Source organism: Watersipora subatra, chromosome 11 (assembly GCF_963576615.1).
Source record: "Watersipora subatra chromosome 11, tzWatSuba1.1, whole genome shotgun sequence".
NCBI classification, from domain to species: Eukaryota; Metazoa; Bryozoa; class Gymnolaemata; order Cheilostomatida; family Watersiporidae; genus Watersipora; species Watersipora subatra.
Window position 1 is genome coordinate 28,068,377 of NC_088718.1, and position 23,822 is coordinate 28,092,198.

General features: G+C 35.7%; 1 protein-coding gene across 1 annotated transcript in view; it reads left to right on the top strand.

Moving 5' to 3' along the window:
• LOC137407938 (serine-rich adhesin for platelets-like) overlaps window positions 1-23,822 on the top strand; it is a 49,568-nt gene that overhangs the window by 6,945 nt on the left and 18,801 nt on the right. The window contains exons 4-7 of the mRNA XM_068094325.1: window positions 651-812; window positions 17,308-17,454; window positions 19,290-19,439; window positions 22,845-23,000. Of these exons, the coding sequence (XP_067950426.1) occupies window positions 651-812; window positions 17,308-17,454; window positions 19,290-19,439; window positions 22,845-23,000 (615 nt within the window). The remainder of the gene's footprint in view (window positions 1-650; window positions 813-17,307; window positions 17,455-19,289; window positions 19,440-22,844; window positions 23,001-23,822) is intronic.

Below are 23,822 nucleotides of genomic sequence, written 5' to 3' on the forward strand. Positions count from 1 at the left end.
CATTGAGAGTAATATTGTTGCAGTCTAATTTCAAAGTTCATGTTGGTTGGCTTAATTATTATTTCTTACAAAAATGCCCAAATGCAGAGGGTACTTTTAACCAACCGGAAAATATAAAATCGGTGATGACAGAACATTAGTTTTTAAGGATATACCGATGGAAATTTTTGGTAAGAAAGAATCGGGAAAACAAGAGCTTTAAAAACTAAAACTATTTATTTATCAACTAAAAAAATATATACACTTTATCAGACTCGGTGTACAGCATTCACTGTTTATCCTGTTATCCTTAAAACATCACTTTTTGAAAAATAACTAATATTTCCATTCTATTTCCATTTTTATCATTGATTTTTGCAAGCTTAGAGCTTCAAATGGTAATCAGTTCAAAAAGAAGGGTGCTATTCCACATGCTTTTACAGCTATTGAAATTCAATAACGTCTAGAATCATGGAACTTGCTTTTGTATAAAAGGTTAGGCCCCAGAGAGTTGGACCTAGCTGATTTATAATCATAAAACTTTGATAGCAATTTAACCACACCATTTTATCTGTTCTCATCCATGGTTTTCATTCCCTGTTTTAACCTTTTCACCCGTTTCATTTTTTACACGACTATCACATTCATGTATTTTGTCTTATGTAATACAGATGAACCCTGCACATACACTCAACCAGTGTTGAAAACTCTCTTGAGAGCGTGTGAAGGATCAAAGGCTAGCTGCATCTTTAATCTAGAAATGTTGCTAAACTCGTCAGCAACCTGCTCGGGGAAATACTCAACCATTAACATAACTCTGCAGTGTACAAATGGTAAGCATTGAACAGCGTGCTTCAAAAATTACACCCGCGCATCAACTTTTATGGCTTGGAAACGTGTTCTAAGATTTAATCTTTCCAAAAAGAAGCTTTCCATGCACTATTTCTTAAACTTTACTATAATAAGCGCCGTGCCTGTCTGAAGCAGCAGCTGGAAGTTAGAAAAAAGATTGCTTTATACAGTATTCAAACTCCCAACTTTCCGCATGGTAACAGTACACTATCATCTGCGCCAATCATCCACCCAGCAGCAATGAAGAATAATTGTACACAGAGTAATAATACACAGAATAATTGTACACCTAAGGATCTATTACGACACATCGAACTGCCAGCGTACTAGTATAAGTAGAAATTTAAATTTTCAACAAGTTTAAGTGTGATATTCAGTTCTTATTCAAAACCATTACCCTGGTAGCCGGGTATGTCATGGTTACCCTGGTAGCCGGGTATGCCGTGGTTACCCTGGTAGCTGGGTATGCCATGGTTACTCTGGTAGCCGGGTATGCCATGGTTGCCCTGGTAGCCGAGTATGCCATGGTTGCTCTGGTAGCCGGGTATGCCGTGGTTGCCCTGGTAGCCGGGTATGCCGTGGTTGCCCTGGTAGCCGGGTATGCCGTGGTTGCCCTGGTAGCCGGGTATGCCGTAGTTGCCCTGGTAGCCGGGTATGCCGTGGTTGCCCTGGTAGCCGGGTATGCCATGGTTGCCCTGGTAGTCGGGTATGCCATGGTTGCCCTGGTAGCCGGGTATGCCGTGGTTGCCCTGGTAGTCGGGTATGCCGTGGTTGCACTGGTAGCCGGGTATGCCATGGTTGCCCTGGTAGTCGGGTATGCCGTGGTTGCTCTGGTAGCCGGGTATGCCGTGGTTGCCCTGGTAGCTGGGTATGCCGTGGTTGCACTGGTAGCCAGGTATGCCGTGGTTGCCTTGGTAGCTGGGTATGCCTTGGTTGCCCTGGTAGCCGGGTATGCCGTGGTTGCCCTGGTAGTAGCTGGGTATGCCGTGGTTGCACTGGTAGCTGGATATGCTGTGGTTGCCCGGGTAGCCGGGTATGCCGTGGTTGCCCTGGTAGTAGCCGGGTATGCCGTGGTTGCACTGGTAGCTGGGTATGCCGTGGCTGCCTTGGTAGCCGGGTATGCCGTGGTTGCTCTGGTAGCCGGGTATGCCGTGGTTGCCCTGGTAGCCAGGTATGCCGTGGTTGCCCTGGTAGCTGGGTATGCCGTGGTTGCCCTGGTAGTCGGGTATGCCGTGGTTGCACTGGTAGCCGGGTATGCCATGGTTGCCCTGGTAGTCGGGTATGCCGTGGTTGCCCTGGTAGCCGGGTATGCCATGGTTGCCCTGGTAGTCGGGTATGCCATGGTTGCACTGGTAGCCGGGTATGCCATGGTTGCTCTGGTAGTCGGGTATGCCGTGGTTGCTCTGGTAGCCGGGTATGCCGTGGTTGCCCTGGTAGCTGGGTATGCCGTGGTTGCACTGGTAGCCAGGTATGCCGTGGTTGCCTTGGTAGCTGGGTATGCCGTGGTTGCCCTGGTAGCCGGGTATGCCGTGGTTGCCCTGGTAGTAGCTGGGTATGCCGTGGTTGCACTGGTAGCTGGATATGCTGTGGTTGCCCGGGTAGCCGGGTATGCCGTGGTTGCCCTGGTAGTAGCCGGGTATGCCGTGGTTGCACTGGTAGCTGGGTATGCCGTGGCTGCCTTGGTAGCCGGGTATGCCGTGGTTGCTCTGGTAGCCGGGTATGCCGTGCTTGCCCTGGTAGCCAGGTATGCCGTGGTTGCCCTGGTAGCTGGGTATGCCGTGGTTGCCCTGGTAGCCAGGTATGCCCTGGTTGCCCTGGTAGCCGGGTATGCCGTGGTTGCCCTGGTAGCCAGGTATGCCGTGGTTGCCCTGGTAGCCGGGTATGCCGTGGTTGCCCTGGTAGCCGGGTATGCCGTGAGAGATTGTCAGATGTGTCGATAAAGCATTAAGAGTAAGAAAGGGCACAACTATTCTAATGTGCTGGAAGGATAGGTGCAAAAAAGTCTGGCTGCTAAGCCAACTATCATGAGTTCAACACCCATATGTTGAAATGTTTTTCTCCAACCTCCAATTGGGATTTTGAACAAATACAACTCTTAGTATAGTTAACATTACATTTGGAAATTTTGCCTCTAGCATTACAATCAACTTACTAAAGTAAATTTTAGTTTACAGCTAGTTAATAAAAACTATTCAGAAATATTGATGTATCCGACAGTCTATTAGCTTATGAGGCTACTTTGGTGTAAGCAAAACAAGTTCCCTGGCTGTATAGAAGTGATTCCATTCTTAGAATAGTAAAGGAACAGCAACTCCTACTTGGAACATCTATGTGTCATGAAAATTCATTGGCTGAGAATGACTCAGTCTAAATTAGATAACACCAACAATTTATCATTATATAAAGTTAAAAGAGATAAACTATAGGCACTTGTCAATCTAGCTCATGTAACACATTTTAGTTTAGAGAATGACTTACTCAGTTTATTTCCAAAAATTATCGGGTTGGCACGTTGTAACAGGTGTCAAAGTACTACTCCCAGATGTAATGTGTCATATTCCAAGCTGGCAGGCGTGTTAAGCAGATAACTTTGTCGTGTGATGTGTAATACCTATGCTAGAGCAGTGATTTGTGTTTGACATATAAATCTCAGATGTTTCTGAAATTTCATGCTATTTCGATTCCATCTTGTTAATTTTAACTCCTACTGTTTTATTATGCATTTACACATAAGCAATGGTAAATATTTCATCAGATGCATCCTCTAAAGAAGTTTGTTTCCTGATATGTATATGTTTAGATTTCAATCACCCCTTACAGTTGCAGAAAGGTTATCACAATTCTTTGCAGTGGTACGGTGCTGGTATAGGTACCCTCTGGTAGGCAATGCCTGATCAAAGCTTTGTTACCGTAGGTAAGCGTTTGCTCATTGCACCATTAGAGGTTCTATTCCCAGAGTAAACAAGAGTTTGCAGGCTATAATAACCAAACTATTTGCCCTAGAGAAGGCAAGCTTGTTTGATGTTTGAATAGATTTATTGGGTTGATTGACTGGTCATCACGCTTGAGTCAGCAATGTAACTGCGACAAATTGGTTCATCTTATATAAATCCCAAAGTTTGTCGTCATTTGGTGTCTGTCCAGTTATAGCCATTAAAGTCTAGCAATGAAAAATTTGAATCGCAAAAGATTTCGTCTCAGAACCTCCCGTTTACAAGTTGAGAAACTAACCCATTAGGCTACACAGCATGCAATGGATTCATTGGGCGATATGAGTCATTATCTGGATTAAAATACACATAGCACTCTGTGTTACACGCTGCGTCACTAAAGCTTGCTCTCACAGTTTTTACTATTAAGTTTAGCAATACAGATACTAGCTTACTTAAATCATTCACTCGCAACTATATTACCTGCCACTGTTTATAAGCTGTTTTTAATACTCGTGCAACACCGGACATTTGGCTCGTCATGTATTAAAAGCACATTGTAGAGGGCAACTCCAAGTTTATATGTAGAGGGTAACTCTAGATTTATCTATGCATGCAATGCTAAATAATTTGGTACCCGGGAATTTTTTACTTGGAGACTTCAAGAACGAACTTATCAAAATTTTGAAATAGCTTTAATCAAAATAAACCATCATTCAAGCTTTGCGATAGCGAAAATAATGAGCAGCTCCTGAATAACGTTTTGAAACCAACTGGCTGCTTCCAAAATTTAGTAGGGTTGTCCTCTCCTTGTTCTTGTCAATCAAAATTCCATTTACAGGCATGGCAGATTACTATATGCTTTCGGTAGCATAGAACTATTTTACATATTGACTAGGTAGTTGACTAGCCACTGCTTACACTATAATAAACATATTGACTAGGTAGTTGGCCACTGCTTACACTATAATAAACATATTGACTAGGTAGTTGGCCACTGCTTACACTATAATAAACATATTGACTAGGTAGTTGACTAGCCACTGCTTACACTATAATAAACATATTGACTAGGTAGTTGGCCACTGCTTACACTATAATAAACATATTGACTAGGTAGTTGGTTAGCCACTGCTTACACTATAATAAACATATTGACTAGGTAGTTGGCTAGCCACTGCTTACACTATAATAAACATATTGACTAGGTAGTTGGCCACTGCTTACACTATAATAAACATATTGACTAGGTAGTTGGTTAGCCACTGCTTACACTATAATAAACATATTGACTAGGTAGTTGGCTAGCCACTGCTTACACTATAATAAACATATTGACTAGGTAGTTGGCTAGCCACTGCTTACACTATAATAAACATATTGACTAGGTAGTTGGCTAGCCACTGCTTACACTATAATAAACATATTGACTAGGTAGTTGGCTAGCCACTGCTTACACTATAATAAACATATTGACTAGGTAGTTGGTTAGCCACTGCTTACACTATAATAAACATATTGACTAGGTAGTTGGTTAGCCACTGCTTACACTATAATAAACATATTGACTAGGTAGTTGGTTAGCCACTGCTTACACTATAATAAACATATTGACTAGGTAGTTAGCCACTGCTTACACTATAATAAACATATTGACTAGGTAGTTGGTTAGCCACTGCTTACACTATAATAAACATATTGACTAGGTAGTTGGTTGGCCACTGCTTACACTATAATAAACATATTGACTAGGTAGTTGGCTAGCCACTGCTTACACTATAATAAACATATTGACTAGGTAGTTGGCCACTGCTTACACTATAATAAACATATTGACTAGGTAGTTGGCCACTGCTTACACTATAATAAACATATTGACTAGGTAGTTGGTTAGCCACTGCTTACACTATAATAAACATATTGACTAGGTAGTTGGCTAGCCACTGCTTACACTATAATAAACATATTGACTAGGTAGTTGGTTAGCCACTGCTTACACTATAATAAACATATTGACTAGGTAGTTAGCCACTGCTTACACTATAATAAACATATTGACTAGGTAGTTGGCTAGCCACTGCTTACACTATAATGAACATATTGACTAGGTAGTTGGTTAGCCACTGCTTACACTATAATAAACATATTGACTAGGTAGTTGGTTAGCCACTGCTTACACTATAATAAACATATTGACTAGGTAGTTGGTTAGCCACTGCTTACACTATAATAAACATATTGACTAGGTAGTTGGCCACTGCTTACACTATAATAAACATATTGACTAGGTAGTTGGCCACTGCTTACACTATAATAAACATATTGACTAGGTAGTTGGTTAGCCACTGCTTACACTATAATAAACATATTGACTAGGTAGTTGGCTAGCCACTGCTTACACTATAATAAACATATTGACTAGGTAGTTGGTTAGCCACTGCTTACACTATAATAAACATATTGACTAGGTAGTTGACTAGCCACTGCTTACACTATAATAAACATATTGACTAGGTAGTTGGCTAGCCACTGCTTACACTATAATAAACATATTGACTAGGTAGTTGGCTAGCCACTGCTTACACTATAATAAACATATTGACTAGGTAGTTGGCTAGCCACTGCTTACACTATAATAAACATATTGACTAGGTAGTTGGCTAGCCACTGCTTACACTATAATAAACATATTGACTAGGTAGTTGGTTAGCCAGTGCTTACACTATAATAAACATATTGACTAGGTAGTTGGTTAGCCACTGCTTACACTATAATAAACATATTGACTAGGTAGTTGGTTAGCCACTGCTTACACTATAATAAACATATTGACTAGGTAGTTAGCCACTGCTTACACTATAATAAACATATTGACTAGGTAGTTGGTTAGCCACTGCTTACACTATAATAAACATATTGACTAGGTAGTTGGTTGGCCACTGCTTACACTATAATAAACATATTGACTAGGTAGTTGGCTAGCCACTGCTTACACTATAATAAACATATTGACTAGGTAGTTGGCCACTGCTTACACTATAATAAACATATTGACTAGGTAGTTGGCCACTGCTTACACTATAATAAACATATTGACTAGGTAGTTGGTTAGCCACTGCTTACACTATAATAAACATATTGACTAGGTAGTTGGCTAGCCACTGCTTACACTATAATAAACATATTGACTAGGTAGTTGGTTAGCCACTGCTTACACTATAATAAACATATTGACTAGGTAGTTAGCCACTGCTTACACTATAATAAACATATTGACTAGGTAGTTGGCTAGCCACTGCTTACACTATAATAAACATATTGACTAGGTAGTTGGTTAGCCACTGCTTACACTATAATAAACATATTGACTAGGTAGTTGGTTAGCCACTGCTTACACTATAATAAACATATTGACTAGGTAGTTAGCCACTGCTTACACTATAATAAACATATTGACTAGGTAGTTGGCTAGCCACTGCTTACACTATAATAAACATATTGACTAGGTAGTTGGCCACTGCTTACACTATAATAAACATATTGACTAGGTAGTTGGTTAGCCACTGCTTACACTATAATAAACATATTGACTAGGTAGTTGGCTAGCCACTGCTTACACTATAATAAACATATTGACTAGGTAGTTGGTTAGCCACTGCTTACACTATAATAAACATATTGACTAGGTAGTTGACTAGCCACTGCTTACACTATAATAAACATATTGACTAGGTAGTTGGCTAGCCACTGCTTACACTATAATAAACATATTGACTAGGTAGTTGGCTAGCCACTGCTTACACTATAATAAACATATTGACTAGGTAGTTGGCTAGCCACTGCTTACACTATAATAAACATATTGACTAGGTAGTTGGCTAGCCACTGCTTACACTATAATAAACATATTGACTAGGTAGTTGGTTAGCCAGTGCTTACACTATAATAAACATATTGACTAGGTAGTTGGTTAGCCACTGCTTACACTATAATAAACATATTGACTAGGTAGTTGGTTAGCCACTGCTTACACTATAATAAACATATTGACTAGGTAGTTAGCCACTGCTTACACTATAATAAACATATTGACTAGGTAGTTGGTTAGCCACTGCTTACACTATAATAAACATATTGACTAGGTAGTTGGTTGGCCACTGCTTACACTATAATAAACATATTGACTAGGTAGTTGGCTAGCCACTGCTTACACTATAATAAACATATTGACTAGGTAGTTGGCCACTGCTTACACTATAATAAACATATTGACTAGGTAGTTGGCCACTGCTTACACTATAATAAACATATTGACTAGGTAGTTGGTTAGCCACTGCTTACACTATAATAAACATATTGACTAGGTAGTTGGCTATCCACTGCTTACACTATAATAAACATATTGACTAGGTAGTTGGTTAGCCACTGCTTACACTATAATAAACATATTGACTAGGTAGTTAGCCACTGCTTACACTATAATAAACATATTGACTAGGTAGTTGGCTAGCCACTGCTTACACTATAATAAACATATTGACTAGGTAGTTGGTTAGCCACTGCTTACACTATAATAAACATATTGACTAGGTAGTTGGTTAGCCACTGCTTACACTATAATAAACATATTGACTAGGTAGTTGGTTAGCCACTGCTTACACTATAATAAACATATTGACTAGGTAGTTGGCCACTGCTTACACTATAATAAACATATTGACTAGGTAGTTGGCCACTGCTTACACTATAATAAACATATTGACTAGGTAGTTGGTTAGCCACTGCTTACACTATAATAAACATATTGACTAGGTAGTTGGCTAGCCACTGCTTACACTATAATAAACATATTGACTAGGTAGTTGGTTAGCCACTGCTTACACTATAATAAACATATTGACTAGGTAGTTGACTAGCCACTGCTTACACTATAATAAACATATTGACTAGGTAGTTGGCCACTGCTTACACTATAATAAACATATTGACTAGGTAGTTGGTTAGCCACTGCTTACACTATAATAAACATATTGACTAGGTAGTTGGCTAGCCACTGCTTACACTATAATAAACATATTGACTAGGTAGTTGGCCACTGCTTACACTATAATAAACATATTGACTAGGTAGTTGGTTAGCCACTGCTTACACTATAATAAACATATTGACTAGGTAGTTGGCTAGCCACTGCTTACACTATAATAAACATATTGACTAGGTAGTTGGCTAGCCACTGCTTACACTATAATAAACATATTGACTAGGTAGTTGGCTAGCCACTGCTTACACTATAATAAACATATTGACTAGGTAGTTGGCTAGCCACTGCTTACACTATAATAAACATATTGACTAGGTAGTTGGTTAGCCAGTGCTTACACTATAATAAACATATTGACTAGGTAGTTGGTTAGCCACTGCTTACACTATAATAAACATATTGACTAGGTAGTTGGTTAGCCACTGCTTACACTATAATAAACATATTGACTAGGTAGTTAGCCACTGCTTACACTATAATAAACATATTGACTAGGTAGTTGGTTAGCCACTGCTTACACTATAATAAACATATTGACTAGGTAGTTGGTTGGCCACTGCTTACACTATAATAAACATATTGACTAGGTAGTTGGCTAGCCACTGCTTACACTATAATAAACATATTGACTAGGTAGTTGGCCACTGCTTACACTATAATAAACATATTGACTAGGTAGTTGGCCACTGCTTACACTATAATAAACATATTGACTAGGTAGTTGGTTAGCCACTGCTTACACTATAATAAACATATTGACTAGGTAGTTGGCTAGCCACTGCTTACACTATAATAAACATATTGACTAGGTAGTTGGTTAGCCACTGCTTACACTATAATAAACATATTGACTAGGTAGTTAGCCACTGCTTACACTATAATAAACATATTGACTAGGTAGTTGGCTAGCCACTGCTTACACTATAATAAACATATTGACTAGGTAGTTGGTTAGCCACTGCTTACACTATAATAAACATATTGACTAGGTAGTTGGTTAGCCACTGCTTACACTATAATAAACATATTGACTAGGTAGTTGGTTAGCCACTGCTTACACTATAATAAACATATTGACTAGGTAGTTGGCTAGCCACTGCTTACACTATAATAAACATATTGACTAGGTAGTTGGTTAGCCACTGCTTACACTATAATAAACATATTGACTAGGTAGTTGGCTAGCCACTGCTTACACTATAATAAACATATTGACTAGGTAGTTGGCTAGCCACTGCTTACACTATAATAAACATATTGACTAGGTAGTTAGCCACTGCTTACACTATAATAAACATATTGACTAGGTAGTTGGCCACTGCTTACACTATAATAAACATATTGACTAGGTAGTTGGTTAGCCACTGCTTACACTATAATAAACATATTGACTAGGTAGTTGGTTAGCCACTGCTTACACTATAATAAACATATTGACTAGGTAGTTGGCTAGCCACTGCTTACACTATAATAAACATATTGACTAGGTAGTTGGTTAGCCACTGCTTACACTATAATAAACATATTGACTAGGTAGTTGGCTAGCCACTGCTTACACTATAATAAACATATTGACTAGGTAGTTGGCTAGCCACTGCTTACACTATAATAAACATATTGACTAGGTAGTTGGCCACTGCTTACACTATAATAAACATATTGACTAGGTAGTTGGCCACTGCTTACACTATAATAAACATATTGACTAGGTAGTTGGCCACTGCTTACACTATAATAAACATATTGACTAGGTAGTTGGTTAGCCAGTGCTTACACTATAATAAACATATTGACTAGGTAGTTGGTTAGCCACTGCTTACACTATAATAAACATATTGACTAGGTAGTTGGCCACTGCTTACACTATAATAAACATATTGACTAGGTAGTTGGCCACTGCTTACACTATAATAAACATATTGACTAGGTAGTTGGCCACTGCTTACACTATAATAAACATATTGACTAGGTAGTTGGCCACTGCTTACACTATAATAAACATATTGACTAGGTAGTTGGTTAGCCACTGCTTACACTATAATAAACATATTGACTAGGTAGTTGACTAGCCACTGCTTACACTATAATAAACATATTGACTAGGTAGTTGGCTAGCCACTGCTTACACTATAATAAACATATTGACTAGGTAGTTGACTAGCCACTGCTTACGCTATAATAAACATATTGACTAGGTAGTTGGCTAGCCACTGCTTACACTATAATAAACATATTGACTAGGTAGTTAGCCACTGCTTACACTATAATAAACATATTGACTAGGTAGTTGGCTAGCCACTGCTTACACTATAATAAACATATTGACTAGGTAGTTAGCCACTGCTTACACTATAATAAACATATTGACTAGGTAGTTGACTAGCCACTGCTTACACTATAATAAACATATTGACTAGGTAGTTGGTTGGCCACTGCTTACACTATAATAAACATATTGACTAGGTAGTTGGCTAGCCACTGCTTACACTATAATAAACATATTGACTAGGTAGTTGGCTAGCCACTGCTTACACTATAATAAACATATTGACTAGGTAGTTGACTAGCCACTGCTTACACTATAATAAACATATTGACTAGGTAGTTGGCTAGCCACTGCTTACACTATAATAAACATATTGACTAGGTAGTTGGCTAGCCACTGCTTACACTATAATAAACATATTGACTAGGTAGTTGGCCACTGCTTACACTATAATAAACATATTGACTAGGTAGTTGGTTAGCCACTGCTTACACTATAATAAACATATTGACTAGGTAGTTGGTTAGCCACTGCTTACACTATAATAAACTATATACAAGATTTTATCAAAACTTGTTTTTATGAAAAACATGTTTATTAAAGTGTTTAGTTTCAATCACAGCTGAAATATATTATAATAACTAGAAATTCCACTGTCATACAGCCCACGACCAAAGAGATATTGGAAAAAAAGAAAGGGTACTGATGGTTGAGAAATGCAATATTAGCAGTCGAATGGCACTGCAGTCCAATAGGATAACTGCAATGATAGCTGTAATGTACTGGGTGTGGGTGTTATTATATACAACAAATAGCAATAATGAAAGGAAAAGGCTATATGTTTATATCTCTCCCCCTGCAGTAGGAGAAATGCAATATTGGCCAATGTTAGAGGTAAAATGCACTGATATTATTAGAATAATCTATATTGTTAATATATCAATAATATAAAACCATTACACAGTTTTGTTTACATTTAAAAACGTCATAGTTTTTATAACCTCATAAGTATAATCTCATAATCTTAAAATCTCATAAGAATCGTTAGAAAAAAATATCATCATCATTTTCTTTACTTACACTGTGTTGTACATCAGTTAGAATACCAAAGCACTCAAGAGTCTAAAGTGTCAGTTACTTTGAAATCGGCAAAAATGAAACAATTTCAGTACTCCCACGTTAATTACAGAAACCTTCAACAATTCCATAGACTGGTGAAATGTGCACGTTATTTTTTCGCGAAATGCGCACAACTTTATTGTTCTATTCACTGTCGCTCGGCGTTTCAATTTCCGGTCTTAATTTTTATTAAACCAAGCTTTTCAAGCGTTTGGTGGCGATTTTCGTCCAAATTAATCTGTCTATTTATGTATAATCCGATCAGATGGGTAAGTTTTAAGATAATGCCGACAGTTTACAAAGACTTGGTAACATATTTAAATGGGCTTAAATGTGTTTTGTATCGTTATTATACTTTAACGACTCTACAAAACGATGGTGGAATCTTTTGATGAAATCTTTACACAAGGGTTCGTCTCATTGTTGATGATTAATTTTCGTAAGTTGTGTGCACATGCATTTATTATAAAAACTCTCATACTTCGCTTCCGCTCGTTTGTTCGCGGGATAATTTATTATATTACAATATATTATATTCCCACGACCAAACACTCGCTTCGCTCGTGTTTGGAAGCTTTATGATAAATGCATATGTGCACACAACTTTCAAAAATTACCCATCATTGGCCAGACCCAAGCCCTTGTACCGAAATCCATTTGAAAAATTTAACCATTTTTTTGTAGAGTCATTTAAGTATAATAATGATACAAAACACATATAAACCTATTTAAATATGTTACCAAGTCTTTGAAAAGTGTCGACAATATCATAAAACTTACCCATCTGATCAGATTATACATAAATAGAAAGGTTAATTTGGCTTAAAATCGCCATTAAAACCTGTCAAGCCTTTTTTAATCAAAATTAAGACGGGCCAACAAAACGTCCATAAAGCCGTGCGACAGATAGTAGAACCATAAAGCCGTGTGCATTTCATAAGAAAAACTTGCACATTTCACCAGTCTATGGCAATGTCCAACTGCCAAAGGTTTCTGTAATAAACGTAGAAGTACTGAAAAGTAATCGTTTCTTTTTTGCCGATTTTAAAGATCTCTAACATTTTGGACAATTATAATGAGTACTTTGGTATTCCAACTGATGTCCAAAGCAGTGAAAGTAAAGGAAATGGTGATGATATTTTTTTAACAATTCATATAAGACTATTACATTATTTAATTACAAGAATAATTATTCAATTTTATAGGATTATTATAAGATTTAATTATAAGAATAATCCTTCGAATTTACAAGATCATAAAGTATATAGTGACCGATGGTGTGCAATATGTTACTGTTATTATTTTTCTAAAGATTTTGTTGATGATACTACGGCTGTGCCCAATATCGCGGTACTGCCAAGCCATTTTTAATATCTGCAAAATTACGTAATAGGCCTACATTTTCTTATAGATATATGCTATTTATATGACAACCAACTAAAATCTGTTTAAATTTTTAAATTCAACATAATTTTTTGGATATAAATACAGAAATCTCGATACATATTCCAACTTCTTGATATCGGTTGTTATGACGTTTTGAATTGTAAACAAATTGAGCATTGGTTTTCGTTTCTCAAACTTTAACACCAGTTTTCTCAGAACTATGTTTTTGCACTAATGGTAAACATGCATTCAGTTTATTGACCATAAAATCTGTTGTAGTTAAAGAATAGAGAAAGCATAATATTATTATGTTTTATTAGTTATCTTGAGGTGTTGACTGATGTTCTAAAAAAAGAATCAAGGAGATTGAACCACTAGAAGTTGAGATATAGCCAGCCAAACACAGGTCTACCTAATAAAGAATCAGAAGAAAACCTTTCGAAAATCCTGACAACTGTGACGTATAAAATCGACTTAATGTTCATGTGCCGGAGTTGCGCACCCTTACCGCCATTACGTATAATGATTGTTTTGGCTACGAGATGTGAAACGCTTCTCGCGATAGTAAATAATTTACAGACTAGCTCTGATTTCTCAAGAAAATCAAGCAAACATCGTGTGGTAAAGGTATTTGCCCACAACCCCTCGCAGTGATTTTTCAAAACAGAAGAGCAGATTTTGACTATTGGGCTTCAAATTTTAACTCGATCTCCACGGATATGCTCCGAAGATCCTCTGTTCAACGAACCGCGCGTGTATAGTCTATATGCGACAACCGCGATTGCAGTTCGTTTAGAATAAGAAATGGGAATGTGAATTTTTGTTCAATCATCATTTTTCTACTGTGTATCTTCTGCAGCATTCAGTTGATTTTCATGATTATCGTCACTATTAACAGACTGTAAGTTCACTACAGCCATAATCTTAAAAAGAAAAACTTGACCGTGCTGCTCTTGCTGTAAGAAAAGAAAACGATAACTTTTGATTTGATTTTTCTATTGATGTATTATTTTATCTATGATTATTTTTATGATTAATATAATAATCATAATGCATATTATACAAAATAATTATATAACTGCGTATAGAATAAATGATGTAACTGATATAATTTGTAGAAAGTGATAGCAGAATGTTGCGAAATAATAGATGCGTGTAATTATTTTATTCTAAAACTAATCTACACGTCAGAGGGACTGGTTCGGAATTCTCAGAGCAATGATTGTTAGGCCCAATTTGATTGTTCTATACTTTCAGGGATTAAACCAATTAAAACGCAGTGGTTGTTATAGGAGAGCGCATTAGTTGGCTTAATTGTCCAATGGCACACAAGTCGATTTCATACGTCATATATTGATGATTACCAAAACACTTATGTTTTTTGGTAAACCTGTGTTTGGCTGGCTATATCTCAGCTTCTCGTTGGTCAATATCCTTGATTCTTTTTTTAGAACATCAGTCAACACCTCAAGATAAATAATAAAGCATAATAATATTACGCTTTCTCTATTCTTTAAGCTGGAATCAAATTTTCTTTTGCAAAATAACTGAGGATTTTCTCCTTCTGCTAGTGTAGATAACTCTAAATCTCACACACCCGGCTCAACCATGGTTTCTGTGATCATGACCCATTTCTTCATTTTGCTCCAATTTGCATAAACTTCCAAACACATGTGAATGCTAATGCTTGCTTTCTATTACATATCGCTGTCAAAACCATTCTACATTCAAAACAACCAACTTTCAAACTGTTTATATTACACAGCAGCTTGCCATTTTACTAATATTGCATTTCTCCTACTGCAGGGGAGAGATATAAACATATAATCTTTTCCTTTCATTATTTCTGTTTGTTGTACCTAATAACACCCACACCCAGTACATTACAACTACCATTGCAGCTACCATTACAGTTCTCCTATTGCACTGCAGTGGCATTTGACTGATAATATTGCATTTCTCAACCATCAGTACCCTTTCTTTTTACCATTATCACTTTGGTCGTGGGCTGTATGACAGGGAAATTTCTAGTATATTAATTATTATACATTAGTATTAGTAATGATAGCACATTGAAATGATTATATTGATAGTAATAATAATGGATTGAGAAAAAAGGCTTTGGTGGTCTCAAATCATTAAAATTTGGAGTCAAATTTTATTTGCCGCCACTGCGTAGCAGCCTAGAGCACCTGCCTGGCCTGCTTGATCTGCAAAACGGGAGGTTTGAGTTTAATTCTGGCCAGAGGTGGTGACAAGGGTGACTGCAACTGGGCACGCATTCAGTTGTCAATGCTCCTTGACTGTTGGACTCTGACACATCCAGCCGACATAGAACTATTATTGGTGTAACAATGCTCTTAAAAACATGCGCAGCTTCCACTTATGCAAAGCATACATCATACTTCATTTTCAGATTAGTTTCTTCACATAATTGCTGCGAGATTATGATCCTTCTGTATTACATAATATATAGTCTTTATTTAGTCTGTAAAGCACCGCTTTCACTGTGGCTGTGAGACATAAAATTCTAAAGTGGTTCATAGTTTGTGCACTCAAAAACTTTATAAGCACCATATGATAATAATAACAATGCTAATAATAACAATGACAATGATAATACGGAGCTCAGAAACTTGTTTTTAAATTATTTCTCAGTAAACCTAAACATTTGCAAATAAAATGTTCACACTGGTGGCTGGGAAACATACAGTTATGACAAATCAGATACAGATAGACTGCTGGTTATTACATGCATTTACAGTTAGTGTAACACACAGCGTTTTATGTATCACGTGAGATTATTATTATTGCTGCTATTAGGAATATTTTTATGTGATAAAAATCATCAGTGAATGTATATATACTACATATATGTGCTTTTTTGGCAATGATTTCATTTCAAAAATAGAAATTTTTTTTTAAATTAGACCATACAACAGTAGTAAAACAAAAAACAAAAAAGGGCAACAGTTGGCCATTAAAATCAAATAAAATTTAATAGTTTGATAAATAGTGTATACAATGTTTTTTTCTGGTAAAAGAATGGATATTAGGTAAAAGATTGTTAAAGCAGCTGGCAATAATATTTTCAAAATAATTGTTGGCGGTTAATGTAGACTTTTGTTGTGCGTTGTTCGTTATATTACAACAAAGCATTGTTTGTTGCCCTGATCAACTATTTTGTTTTTGAGTTAACAATCTACTTTAGGAGTTGTCTTATTTATCATTTTAGGCTACAATAAGCAACTCCTTGTCAAATGGCATATGTTGTCAATGCTATCTCCAAAAAACAGATTATTTATTTGGCTGATTGTATATTCTAGTAAATACAGCATAGAGTTAGTTAGTTAATAATCTTTTATTTTGTTGACCACAAAATATACAGCGAGAAAAGATAACTCCAAGTTTATAGACAGTTTATAAGCATTACTGGTTTCTCAATAATAAATTGTTTGTCATATTCTGGAAGAATTGAAAAGCAGCATTGAAGAAAAGTCACCTTTTGTTTCTTTCTCTCTACCCACCCATGAAAGGACTTTTGCTTCAGGAATGTCAGGAGGGGGCAACTTGGAACATGTTGTATTTGCCTGGAAGATAGTCAAAAAAGCATGCTCTACTAGTTTACGGTTTAGATGTCTATTTTTTCCTCAAGTTTTGTTTTGCTATCTGAAATTGCAGAAACTTTTTTTTTACATGTATTTCTCATTTCACATGCCTTATTGTTGTTTTAGGGAATGAGACAATGGCTGTAACAGAGCAGACAGATTCGCATCTATCTCTGACTGGCAGCACAACTGGCTACATGACAAAAGGATCACATTCTAGTTTTATGAATGAGTCTACTTCTACGACTACAGCAGATCTATCTTCTAAAATAGGTGAGACAACTTCTTATTTATTCTGAGATATGCATATTAGACTGTGATCTATTTTAGTAATATTTATATAATGTACTGTTTCGTGCTGGGCATGCTACTTGTCACTAGACTCTTACAAAACAGTGTTTTCATAACAATAAGTATTCTCATTTATATTTAGACGCTATCGGATATATGTATATTTCTCCACTTACAATTTAATTAGTGTTGGTTTACCTGAGATCATTCATCCTAAACCATATACATGTACATGTGTATGTATTTGTTGCTTGTTAGCTGTAGCGACTATTAGACAGTTTTTTTTCTGGTCCATTATTATTATTTCACTGCATGGAAATTTTATTGTAAGTGTAAATTTCTCTTTCGTTAATATAAGTATAAATATATGTACATGTATGTAGATCAATATTTCTCAAAGTTAGTCATCGCTGTACATTTCCAGCTATTGCCATTAAAATCTTAAAATAAAGAATCCGTTTTGGGAAAGAATTGAACTTAGAACCTCTAGATCACCGATTGTATGCCCTGCCAATTTTGCTACACGAGCTTGATAGCATAGCTTGGTGATACTCTTGTAACAACGAGCATTCAGTACTATATATATATATATATATATATATATATATATATATATATATATATATATATATATATATATATACCGTACTTTTCGGACTATAAACCGCACCCCTATATAAGCCGCATCTGCTTTATTTTCCAAAAAACGATAATAAAACAATACATAGGCCGCACCTTTGTATAGGCCGCGGAACTCAGGACTCACTGTTTCGTATTAACCAACGCTTTTTAACTTAGTGTCTAACGGAACAGTACCGTTAGGCATTGTTTCATATTTTCTTTCACCAATAGAGGCGCACTAACCGTAGATTAGGGTTAATGCTGCCCTAGCAGTGAAAGAGAAAGCCACAGAATGGCCGCACCCTTATATAAGCCGCATGGCTCAAATCGTCAAAAAAAAATTGCGGCTAATTGTCCAAAAAGTATGGTAATATATATACATACAGTACTGAATGCTCGTTGTTGCACAGGTAATAAAGGAAATTTTGGATAGAAAAATCAATGTTTATTTATTAGCAAACTTTTAAATGGCGTTTGTTTATTTCTGTTTGTGCTATGAGCTTAGTTAGGTTTATGCTATTATATACATATTTTTATAGCATTTTGGAGAAGTCTGGGCATGTATTTTTCTTTCAGTAAAGTTTTTCTTTCAGTAAATTAAGTTCAAGCGTAGAGTGAGCCCATTTTAACCATTTTTGTCATTGAAGAATGGCAGGCGTAATGAGTATGTGCACTATTAATCTGTTTTATGGCAAGTAGGCTACATAGCATAGTGGGTTAGCTCACCTGTTTGCAAAAATGGAGGTTCCATGTTCAAAATCAGGGTGAAGTGGGTCTTCCGTTTTTTAAACTTTATTGCTATATCTGGACAAACGAACGACAGACAAATGACAAACGCTGAAATTTATCAATATATAGATATGAATATACGTATAAGTATGTACATACAAATAAATTTATTCATATAAACATCTATGTGTAGATATATATGTATATGTGTATGTAGATATAGTATACGTTGTAAACATACACGACATTTACTTATTTACATACATCTAATGATTTATGACATCTCCTACATCTACATGTTTACTATATCATATGAAAATTTTAAAATTTTATATACATATATATATTATAATATATATGCATATATATACCGCGATATATATCACAATATATTTATTGTGATATATACCGTGATATATTTTATTATATGTAAATTTCAAATTTTTACAATTGATTTGCACTTTTAGTGGTCGGAAACAGTTTATTGGCCAATTACACTGTCCCGTGTTTCGAATCTCATGTCATAAGGTTCGTCGTAATGCGATGCCCAGACCAATCAGAATCACTCCATATCAGCAGTATTACTCTCGAGTATTTGCTAAGCTGCGAAGATGCAGGTAAGAGAATCAACAGTCTTTAGATGATAGCAATTACACTTGCGGCCGCTGTCACAAAATATATTAACATTTTACTGCAAAACTTCATAACTAGTTTTAGTGGGAACTAAATATTACTTAATGTTTACCTGATCTTACTTTGCATATTACTTGCAAGTGTTTATAAACTTTTTCAACTCGTATTTTATTCAGTAAAGATTGCCAGCCTCAGTTTGACTAACAATTTAGTTTCAATTTGGCTAACAATTTAGTTTCACTTTGACTAACAATTCAGTTTCAGTTTGACTAACAGTTTAGTTTCACTTTGATTAACAATTTAGTTTCAGTTTGACTAACAATTTAGTTTCACTTTGACTAACAATTTAGTTTCAGTTTGACTAACAATTTAGTTTCACTTTGACTAACAATTTAGTTTCGGTTTTAATACTATAGTGTGTCTTTAGTATTAAAACTGATACTTTAGTAACAAAACTCTTAGTTGATCTTTTGATACTAACTAATGAATTTTAGAAGAACGTATATTTTTAACTGGCATTACTACTAGTTACAACTCAGCTTTTTGACCCTTCAAAAAAAATTGGATTTGGTTTTTTAAGGTAATGGTCGAATCATAACTGTAATATCATAACTGAGTGGTTTGTATCGACCACTCAGTTTCTGATAATGGTCATTTTACAATAAGTTAAAGGGGGAGCGCACAACTTCAATATCAATTAGTATGGATTTTTCCAGTTTCTTCTATACTTCTATACTTCTACTTCTATACTATACAATCTATACTTCAGAAAAAAAATTAATGGTTTATATGTTTCAAATTAAGTAAAATAAAAAATACATTTTTACTATAATAGGAGCAGTGTCTGTCTGTCCATTGCCAGAGTTCAAGGTTAGGATAAAAGGTAGCTTTTGACGATACTCAAACTCGTAACATTCAGACTGGTGACTGTCACTCTAACACCTGCTTCAATCATTCGCCTTTAAGTATTTCTGAATAGTTGTGCAGTTACATATACTCATATACATATTACCAGTATAGTAGTTGGTAGTATATATAATCAAAATAACCATATACGTCGTCTTCTTTTCCATCTGAGACAAAAGAGTATGCGATATTTTAAAGGATAACTACAGTATTCAAATCGAATTTGCGAACCTGCACTAATCGTATACCTTACTTTATATAAAAAAATTACATACACTGGGCTTCCATGCTTTGAATCGGTTTGCAGTTTACCTCTGCCGACAAATCAGCATCCTACCATTTCAACGGTCCAGAGTTGAACTTGATTGATTTTTCCAAGACTAGCAATGTACTCCTCACAATAGAACTTGAAGTAGACTCGCTTTCGGGTCACGGTCACTTTTCAATTCACGTTTCGTACACTCGTTGCACTAGCTCAGCCAGTATATGTACCTGAACAGAGTTTTCTTTATTATTAATAATATTAGGATCTGGTTATATTAAAATATGGCAACAGACTTTCCTACTTGCTATACAGTTATTACTTCTAAGGTGGCATAAATGACAATCGCTTTTAGTAAAAAACTTTTTTAATGCTAAAAGAGTTGAGCTTAGGAAGAAGTTTGCTCCTGTGCAGTGGAAATCTACAATCAGTAGGTCAAGTTATTTAATTAATAAGGTAATAAAACAAATAAAAAGGTAATTATCTCACCATTGCTGTATGAGCATTGCTGTCTGAACTACTATTGCAACTACCATTGCAATAGTAGTTAGAATATGCCCACTTGTTAGCGTGACAAAATACGCTGAATTTTTTACCTTTACTGGAAATAGCTTAACTGGGTATCAACTCAGATTCATCTGCAGTGGGCGTTCCGTTTCGAGTAGTAGTCACGCTGCAAAAGCTTTCGCATAAATTTTACCTAGCGATACGATGTCGAATCTGTTTGGATTTAACCGCTTCTATTATTTAATCATAAAAAACTCCAAATTCATTTGAAGTATAAAAACCCAGTAATATTAAGAAGCAAAAACGCTACATAAATTATTTACGTTATGTGGAATTTGCGCTATAGAAGGTTGACATTATAAGAGTGTCTCAATACTGTCAATTCCAAACAGTTGCAAGTTGTTTTAGTTGAAACAATTCAGATGAATGCTAGATATACAGGTATTAATCTAGTTTGCTATGACACTCTCTATATTACTTGATGAAATCATGACCGCTTAATATTAAAATAATTTAATTTAGTAATTTAATCTAATAAGGTGGCACAGCATACTAGCTTTCCTATGCTTTGTCATTTGTTGGACTAAATAGCTCATAAAAGGTCAGCATTTTAAAATTACATTTATTTGTAGCAATATAATCATTTGTATTTTGTTTTCTGCAATAATTTTTATGTTAGAAAAACCAAAAGTCAGTTTTTGAGACAAAGTTTTTGCGATGCAAGCTCCAAGCGGTAACATGAGATCATTTCGTCAGCAAATCATAGACATATGAATTATGATGTTAATGTCATTTATGACAAACATTTATGCTGGCCTCCATTCTTATATAAATACATTTTTGATATCAAGTCACCACGCTATGACATTATGGTTATCTAACATGGCAGTAAATTTTTATTGCAAATTTGTATTGTGTTTATATGTCTCAAATTAATTATGTCTCTTTATTATCAAACTGGTTATTGAATTACACTAATCGGGTCCGTATCCTTTTGTATATTGTATAAGCAAGGAGTTAATTTATTCACAAATTGAAATTTGAAAAATTATTTATTCTCGGACGTCATGTTTGATAAAAATTTGAACAGACAATTTTTAGGTACTCTAATTAAAAAATGAACAATTGTAATGTAATTATATAGCATCGACTAGAAAAAGCATTGACCTTTACAAAGCATCGACTGGAAACAGATACGTATCTGTTTCCAGTCGATGCTTTGTAGAGGTTATGAATCTTTGTCTAATTCCATGACTTGTAAATGCTGATAAAACCTGGTATCTAGTTGAAATTACACAAAATATGGTTCAAGCCACAGTCTCCATTTTATCTGCTACTGTAATATAATACACTATAGCATTATAATACTATTACTAATATTAAATACTATAGTATTATAGCTAGTATATTATGTTATGCTGTCAGTCTTTAAATCTTCCGTTTTGTTTATTGCAAGCAAAATACCAGGAATTGAAAAGTAGCGGTGTAGATTTTGCTAACGTATGTAAAAAGGGACCATTTTTTATTAGTTAGTAATTAATAATACTGAACTACAGCCTAGGTGGAGTGTAATCTTACATGTAGTTTAATATTAAAACACAATAGGTATGACAACTCCAAAATACGCGTTTGTTCTCTGTTAGCTAGTAAACCTACCCTTTCTTGTAAGTGCCATTAATACATTTATTGTTAAAACTTGTTCCACATTTTTCAGTTGCTACCCATAATTACACGCTGACTGAGGCGGAATTGGAAGAGCTTGGATGTGAGTCACAGACTGGAGACTGTCGTGTCGACCTTTACAATAGCTACATAAGTGAACAGTACGACACGTGGAACAAGTTCACTGTTCAGTTTCAATGTGTTGATCGTAAGTCTCTCCCCAAATGCATTTCAATACGTTTCAAAATACGAACTGCAACAGCAAATAAAGATTCTCCAAATTTTCAGAATCCTGTTTTGATACAGCCATCAGCATATGGCGAAGTTTATCGCAGCTACAGAGCTAATACTTTCTTAAAGTGTTTATGTATATTGCTGGCAACACTTGAAAAGTCACGACTCTATAAAATTGGTCAGCCCCTGTACATGACACAAATTTCATCATGTAAAATTCGATACCTTGGATCAGTAGTTTTCAACATTGGGTTCCATCTAACCCTAAGGATGGAGGTAACCCAAAGGCAATAGTAGATCTCATGATGGTTTGCAATTTCATTTTTTGTTTAAGTATACATAATTTGTTGTGGGTTCACGCACTATTGGTTTTGTTCTTTGAACACAGTGATGTTAGTGTACAGTTCATTTTGTACACCAGTAAATCATATACCTGTTTTGAATGTGAAAAAGTTATTATTTATTTATCGATAGAGGAGGTTTGGATGAAAGTGCATATGAAACTGGTGGGTTTAGTACGACCAGTTAGTGGTTCTTAAAGTTAAGAACCACTGGCTGAGATCATCGATAATAAGCCAATCATATAACGACATTTCTCTTGCAGAAGTTAGCTGTACAATAGCGCACCTTTGCGGTGATGCAGTTTCAAAGATAGCTCATGTCAAGATGTTATTGTTCATAGAAAAGTTGGTCCTAAAATAAGAACCCCAGTTTGTTCTGAAAACACATATTAAACATAATATATTTAATGAATAACAATCAAAGAGTGCTAAACAGTATTACGGAATCAAAATAG